General features: G+C 37.7%; 1 protein-coding gene across 1 annotated transcript; it reads right to left on the bottom strand.

Annotated features, from left to right (window-relative positions):
• Positions 1–3528: 3528 nt before the first annotated feature.
• LOC107615933 (uncharacterized) lies at positions 3529–6943 on the bottom strand. Its single transcript, XM_016317945.3, has one exon. It carries the CDS (start codon positions 6271–6273, stop codon positions 4045–4047), a length of 2229 nt encoding a protein of 742 aa, XP_016173431.1. The 5' UTR covers positions 6274–6943; the 3' UTR covers positions 3529–4044.
• Positions 6944–8405: the final 1462 nt, after the last annotated feature.

Here is an 8405-nt window from a genome sequence, read left to right as displayed (position 1 = left end):
TGACTATAAATTCGAAAATTTGAAGAAAAATAAATTAAAAAAAATTGAAAACTAAATTAATTAATTAAAAAGATTAGAAAAAGATGTGGGTGAGGATTTTCAAAAAAAATAAAGAGAGAGAAATTGGTTAGGAAGTTTTGAAAAAGATATGTCTTAAAATTAAAGATACTTGTAAAAAAATAAAAAAAGAAAAGATATGCAAAAGATTTGATTTTAAAATTTGAGATTAGAAAAGATAAGATAGGGAATTTAAATTAAAAAGTTTTGAAAATTAAATTTTAAATTTGAAAATTTGAAATTTGAATTTTAAAATTTGAATTTTGAAAGTTGAAATTTGAAATTTGAAATAAGATAAGATAAGATTTTGAAAAAAGATACGATTTTTTTGAAAAAGATTTAAATTTTAAAATTTTAAAACTAAGATAAGATAAAATAAAAAAATTTTAAAATAAAATCTGAATTTTTAAAAGGAAAATTCGAAAAATCAATTAAAATAAAGGAAAAAGATATTTTTGAATTTAAAGAGGAAAGAGAAAAACAATAAGATAGCACAAGACTTAAAATTTTTAGATCTAATACTCCTTGTTTTCGAAAATTTTAGAGGAAAAACACCAAGGAACACCAAACTTAAAAATTTTAAGATCAAGACACAAGGAAAACTCAAGAACACTTTGAAGACTCACAAGAACAACAAGAACATGAAGATAGAACACCAAACTTAAAATTTTTAGAAAACCAAAACAAAATTTTCGAAAATTAAAGAAAAATCAACAAGAAAACACCAAACTTAAAGTTTGACACAAGATTTATTGAAAGAAAAATTAATTTTAAAAAAGTTTTAAAAAAGAAGATAGCCAATTACCAAGAACATAAGCATCACGCTCTAGCCAATTGAGCTATAAATTTAAAGTGTTTTAACAAGGTATTTAATAAATAATTTTTTTTAGATACTAATAATTCGAAAATGCACAAGAAAAACAAGAAAAATCACAAAACAAGAAAAACTAAAGATCAAACAAGGAAAATAAACAAGAACAACTTGAAGATTAAGAAAGAACAATGAACACAGTTTCGAAAATTTAAAAGAAAATAAAAACATGTAATTGACACCAAACTTAAAATATAAAACTAAACTCAAACAGAAAAACTCAATTATTAGTAAAAATAAAAATAAAATAAAATAAAATAAAAAATAAAGTTTCAAAAAATTTTTAAAAAAGAAAATAAGGATTCTAAAATTTTAACAAGAACAATAATAAAAGACTCTGACCCAAAAGACAAAATCTTCCTAATCTAAGCAACAGGATGAACCGTCAGTTGTTCAAACTCGAACAATCCCCGACAACGGCGCCAAAAACTTGGTGCAGGAAATTGTGATTCACACTTTTCACAACTCCGCACAACTAACCAGCAAGTGCACTGGGTCGTCCAAGTAATACCTTACGTGAGTAAGGGTCGAATCCCACAGAGATTGTTGGCTTAAAGAAATCTATGGTTACCTTGTAAATCTTAGTCAGGAGATTAATTATGATTATCAGTTTGAATTGCGAAAAATAAAAGAGCATGAAATAAATACTTGTTATGCAGTAATGGAGAATATGTTGAAGTTTTGGAGATGCTTTGTCTTCTGAATCTCTGCTTTCCCCCTGTCTTCTTTTTCATGCACGCAAGGTTCCTCCTATGGCAAGCTGTGTGTTGGTGGATCACCGTTGTCAATGGCTACCATCCGTCCTCTCAGTGAAAATGGTCCAGGTGCGCTGTCACCGCACGGCTAATCATCTGTCGGTTCTCACTCATGCTAGAATAGGATCCATTGATCCTTTTGCATCTGTCACTACGCCCAACCCTTGTGAGTTTGAACCTCGTCACAGTCATTCAATCCATGAATCCTACTCGGAATACCACAGACAAGGTTTAGACTTTCCAGATTCTCAAGAATGCTGCCAATGGATTCTAGCTTATACCACGAAGATTCTGATTAAGGAATCTAAGAGATATTCATTCAATCGAAGGTAGAACGGGAGTGGTTGTCAGGCATGCATTCATAGATTGAGAATGGTGATGAGTGTCACGGATCATCACATTCATCATATTGAAGTGCGAATGAACATCTTAGATAGAAACAAGCGTGTTTAAATGGAAAACAGAAATAATTGCATTAATTCATCGAGACACAGCAGAGCTCCTCACCCCCAACAATAGAGTTTAGAGACTCATGCCGTCGAAGAGTACAAAGTTCATATCTAAAATGTCATGAGGTGCGAAAATACACCTCTAAAAGTTGTTTAAATACTAAACTAGTAACCTAGGTTTACAGAAAATGAATAAACTATGATAGATGGTGCAGAATTCCACTTCTGGGGTCCACTTGGTGTGTGCTGGGGCTAAGACTTAAGCTTCTCACGTGCCTGGGCTGTTTCTGGAGTTAAACGCCAGGTTGTAACCTGTTTCTGGCGTTTGACGCCAGACTACAACATGGAACTGGCGTTGAACGCCAGTTTACGTCGTCTATCCTTGAGAAAAGTATGGACTATTATATATTGATGGAAAGCCCTGGATGTCTACTTTCCAACGCAATTGAGATCGCGCCATTTAGAGTTCTGTAGCTCCAGAAAATCCACTTTGAGTGCAGGGAGGTCAGAATCCAACAGCATTAGCAGTCCTTTTTCAGCCTGAATCAGATTTTTGCTCAGCTCCCTCAATTTCAACCAGAAAATACCTAAAATTACAGAAAATCACACAAACTCATAGTAAAGTGCAGAATTATGGTTTTAATTTAAAAACTAATAGAAATATAATAAAAACTAACTAAATTATACTGAAAACATACTAAAAACAATGCCAAAAAGCGTATAAATTATCCGCTCATCAGAAGTGTTTTGCGAAGTAATCTTTAAGGTTATACCATATCTCATGAACAAACTCACAATTAGCCACCTAACTTGCAAATCTTGGATCTATGGATGCGAAGAATCATGAGAGGAGAAATTAATCTTCCTGTTCTCAATCGCTGAACTCTTTTGACCTATCTCTTCTTTTCGGTCTTCTTTCGTGTTATATTATAACAATTAATTTTAGTCAATATTATAATAGATTATTAAACAAGAACAATATAAAATTCATTAAAGATAAATTTTTATTGGATTTACATTTTAACTTTTTTTTTTAAATTGAATTTTGTATATTTTTATTTTTGAAAATTTTAAATTTTTTTCTCATATTAAATATTGACTTTAGTGTTGATCGTGTAATATTAGGCTTAGCTCGTACTGATATTATAAACAGAGAGAATGATGATAGATTGCTACATTAGGTTAATAGAATAGGTTATGTATGTAGACGTTTAGGAGTTGAAATTAACTTGCGCAACAACCGCATATTAATTCAGCGTAAAAACAAAGTTATGTATAAGTTTATAAAGAACCCTATAGTTAAAAGGAAAAAGAGAATTAAACATGAAATTGTCAAATACGTAACTAATTTAAAAAAATGAATGTTGTCTAAACTTTGTTTTAAGAAAAGAGGCAAAATTAAACAACCACTTATATATAAAGCTTCTTCACTAGCAGAGATGCATTAATTAACATATTATTAACATATGCTTCACTAGCCATGTACATTCTACTGATAAGCTATGAAGAATCATATATAGAAACACACACATATATAAAAATATATAGTATAGTGTTTGTATATGTGTATAAGCACAGTGTACCCTTAGCTTTCATCTTGTAACGTGGAATCCATATCCCAATTCCCAGCCTTTCAAGTTAATGGGGAAGTTAAACCGACATGCATGCATCGTCATCAAAAAAGACATTAAGAGTACGTACCCAAAAGTTGAAAAAAAGAAAGAAAGAAAAAAAAAATACAACAACAAATGAATGAAAAATTAGTTAGTGCACTTTAATCAAGTCCATTTCTTTAAACTTGCTCCCACCATATTCAATTCCCCAAAGTATCTCATCAGAATCTTGTTCTTTTCTTCTTCAGAATGTTCTGCGAGTTTCTTCAAACCGGATGCAATATAATTAATTATTATCATCACAGGAAGCTAGTTTCATCTGCCGAGGCAGAGCTTCTGGCAACTCCGTGGCGCTGATTCTTCTTCTTGCCTTTAGGATCACTGCCACAAGAGATGCCGCACTCTACTCCACAGATGGTGCTGAAGCAAGAGAACAACCCACTGTCCGTGTTCCTTCGCGAACGGCGGCTGGGTGTCTTGCTGGTGCTCGTTGCTGGGAAGCTTGAGAAGTCTCCGCGGTCCGCTACCGGCGGAAGCTCTGTCCGCCACCTGTCCAGCTTCGACTCCAACCCTTCCACGCTCTCGTCCAGGCTCCACCCTCCTACCGTTGATGTCCCCTCTTCGTCCACACGTGGATTTCTCGCCATTTCGGCCGCCACCTCCGACGCCGAAGGCCCCAGCTCCGACTCCGTCACCACCGGTGGTCCAAAGTTCCCAAGATTCGACCTCCGTGGTGTTGTGTACTCGAACCTCGGCGTGTACCCGAATGGATGCATTGGTGTTGCGCGGTTCGACATAGGGTGGAACCTCCCCGGAGAGGCGCGATACTGCGGCGCCGGTGAGGGACGGTATTGCTTCGGTAAAATTGCCGGAGAATTCCTAAACTGTGGTGCCGGTGAGCTATGGAATTGTGGCTTTGGTGAATTATGAAATTGTGGTGCGGGTGAGTTTCTAAACTGCGGTGCCGGTGAACTATGGAACTGTGGCTTTGGCGAATTCCAAAACTGATGTGCCGGAGAACTCTGGTATTGCGGTTTCGGAGAGTTCATATACTGTGGTTTTGGAGAGTTAATGTAATACGGTGCCGGAGAGTTCTTAATCTGTGGTTCCACAGCCGGAGAGCTCATGTACTTGGGAGCCGGAGAGTTTCGGAACTTAGGAGCCGGTGAAGCGTGAAATTGCGGCGCCGGTGAAGCGTGAAATTGAGCCGCTGGTGAGTTGTGGAACTGTGGCGGTGGTGGCGGCATATACTCCGGCTTTCGTGAAGCGGCAGGGGGTGCTTCATGGTGATGAGTATTGTTGGAGATGACATGTCCATCATGTCTGATGTCATCATCATCATGAATGGTGTTAACAGAGGAAGCAACATCATCATCATCATGATTATTAGCATACATAGCTTCATTATTGTTAGGGTAGTGGTTGTTAGCATTGTTTTCATTCCTGTGGTTATGGTTGTACTCTTCCGCATGGCCATGTTCCATCATGTTGTTATGATGTTGATGTTGATGTTGATGATGATGCATGAAGGCGTTGTCGCCACCTTCGAAGTTTGGAGGTGGAGGTTCTTGAATATGAAGAATCTCCGATTCAGTCATCATTGAAGCCGAATCGTCGTTCCTATTCTTCTTAAGCCTCCACGGCAAGGAACCGCTGAGGATAGATTTTGATTTTACACTTTTAGCCTTCTCCGGTGAATCCTCACTTGTCACGGAATTACCCCTCGACCTTCTCCCCTTTTTCTTCTTCTTCCTCGTCTCTTCTTCCTCGTGCTGCTCAACTTCTGGAAGACTCGAAGCACCCGAAACCACCGATTCAGAAATAGCAGAATTTGCCCTTCCCTTGTTGGCAATTGATCTACGAGCCACCACCGCCTCGGACCCCATCATGGAGCTGGTGTCACTCTTCGTCCGCCTTAGCTCCGGCTTTATTGGAGCCGCAGAGGAGCTGCGGTTGGCGTTGGAGGTTCTGCGACTATTGCTATCATTGAAGAGGTGGTTGTGGCTGTCGTAGGCATCTTTTTCTCCCATCAGGTGACGGTACCCAACGGCGGATGAGTTGAGCGTGTACAGCGGCATGCTCCTCATGGAACTGTCCAGCACCGCCACACCAATATTAAGAATACCCTGGGGCCTCCCGGAGGCACGGCGGACCTGCAGCGCCACGAACCTCATCCCGAGGGGAGCGCGGTTGTTGTGGTACGGCCGGTCAGGAGGAGGCGGGATGAGGTTACCTACGAGCACGCGGACCGTGCCGACGTGGACGTCCTTGAACCAATGCAACGCGTATATCTCGATCATGATTGCTGACGTGTCCGCATACAAGAACTCCTCATCAACCCGGAAAACAAATTTGTCGTTCCACGTGGGATTGGTGTGGCCTTGCGTGTCCACTCTAGTGGATAGCTTGCGATCAGGGTGCACCCATGCGACCGCGTAGGTACGCATGTTTCGCGTGACGGGTGCCAGATCCTGAGCGGAAATAACATTGAGCTCTAGAAGCTGGAACGGTGCTAACACGTTTGACATCTTTAAAAGAAATAAATTAAATGAGAATCACACGAACGAATAACCAAACAAATTAAACAATGGTAAAAAGAATATGATTACGATTATTTGAGTTTGTAGGTTTGGATGTATGATTTGTAGAGTTTGTTGGAAGAATGGGATTGCTTTTTGAGGTTATCGAGTTTGAACCAGCCGAAGAAAACAGAGACGGAAGGGAAAATGGATTTCTTTGGAGGGGTGTTGTTGCCGCTCGGAGTCGTCCAAGGAGAGGACGACGCAGGAGGGCGTGACATGAAGGGGAGGGGACTGCCTGTGGGGGTTTCTAGGAAAAGAAACGCGTTGGTTGGGATACAAAACAAATAAAACGCACGCAAATAACTAAGCCATGTTTTGCTGTCTTTCGTCCCGTTAGATTTACAAAACGGCACCGCATTAATTGGAGGGTCTTACCTTCTTCTCTCCCCTTTTTTAGCTTCTCCAATTTTGGAAATTTTCTTTTCTTTTCTTCCCTCTCCTGCAACAATTCTCATTACTCGCTGTACTCTTTTCTATTTTTATTAGATTTAGTTTCCAATTGTTGGGGGGACCCTGTTATTTGTTTAATGATCATTCATTCTTGTGTATATATAGTAAAAGGTGACTCTCTATAACTACAGGCTAAGGGATAAGCACGTGAAACAGAAATCTACCTAATTAATTAATGCCTTGTTAAGTTAGTATATTCAACAATATTAGTTGAAGATGATGAAACAATGATATTGCTTTTATAAAGTATGAGTATGATACATAATGATATTGATGTGTGTAATATAATTTTAACATAGGTGTGGATTAGAAAATGTATTCTAGGAAATATTATGTTTGAAAATTTTATATTCACGGATATTGTAAAATAAAAAATATTATTTATATATAAAAAATTAGTTACTAAATTAACTAAACTTTTTTTAAAATAATTTATTTATGCATATACGTATTTTTTGGAGTATTTATATATTTTCATAATATATCTTATCTCATTTACAGTATAAACAAAATAGATATAGACATTTTATTTACACTGTAGACGAGATAAAACATACAAATGTGTCAAAATATCACATTTATAAACGTAATACATTGGAAATGATAGATTATGCATATCTCATTTACAGTATAAACAGATATGGTTAAACCTAGCTATTTTGTTTACACTGTAAACGAGATATAATAGGACAAAAATCAAATATCTATAAAAAGATCAGCAAATCGTTGGTATTCTTCACAAAACTATCAATTCTTCCTTCTGTTCCGATCCTTTTTTTTTTCCCCAAAACTTAGAAAAAATATCCAATGGCAATGGTTTCTTTGATTTGATGGTGTATCCCAACTATCATATGAAAAATAGTGATAACATGGTTATATTTGAGTGTGAGAGTCCAGCGATGTTTCGAAGTCGAAGAGCAAATTCCTTGTCCGAATTAAAGAGTATAATATTGACGCACGTCAGTGGTGCAAAGAGAAGAGGTTGGTAGAGTTGGGTATAAGATGTTAGCACCGATGGGGAATGGAATGTTTCGGTTTCGTCTGTTTTGCCTCGATGGCGATGAGCATGTATGCCTTATGTTTGATGTGCACGGGAGACTTATGGTTGAACAAGTGATGGAACTTTCAGTGGAGGTTCGTGACGTTGGTGGCGGTAATTTTGGTACCTTGAACTTTGTATCGGATGACCCTTCTCTTGCACCAAATTCGTTGCACTGTGCTAGTTCAACGTAGGACATGGACGTTGAGGATGAAGAATCCAGCAAAAGTAGCTGGGGAGTCAAGAATTGTGACCAAATAGTGATACTTTTTTTCTGTGTAATCTTAGCTGGGGTAAGAGATTGCGTCAACCATTCCAGACCAGCTTGACAGTTGGCAAAAGGAGTCAGATTGATGTTGTAGCCTTTCTCTGGCAAGTAACAGAAAGTACAGAAGAAGTGTTTCATCTTATCATGTGAGGTCATTAACTTGTCAGAAAAAATTAAGTTAAGCAGACAGTATCCTGCAATTATAGAATCTGTAGAATATTTTTGGGCCAAACGTGGTTGTAGCTCAGACTCAAAAATGGCAGAAAGCCATAATTAAAAAAACCAAACGGGATCGTCAATATTAGTGATTCTCTTTTTCTC

The sequence above is a fragment of the Arachis ipaensis genome, chromosome B9, assembly GCF_059453495.1.
Source record: "Arachis ipaensis isolate K30076 ecotype BB chromosome B9, ASM5945349v1, whole genome shotgun sequence".
Taxonomy (NCBI): domain Eukaryota; kingdom Viridiplantae; phylum Streptophyta; class Magnoliopsida; order Fabales; family Fabaceae; genus Arachis; species Arachis ipaensis.
The sequence above is the reverse complement of the archived record's forward strand: the minus strand, read 5'-3'. Positions and strand labels throughout refer to the sequence as shown.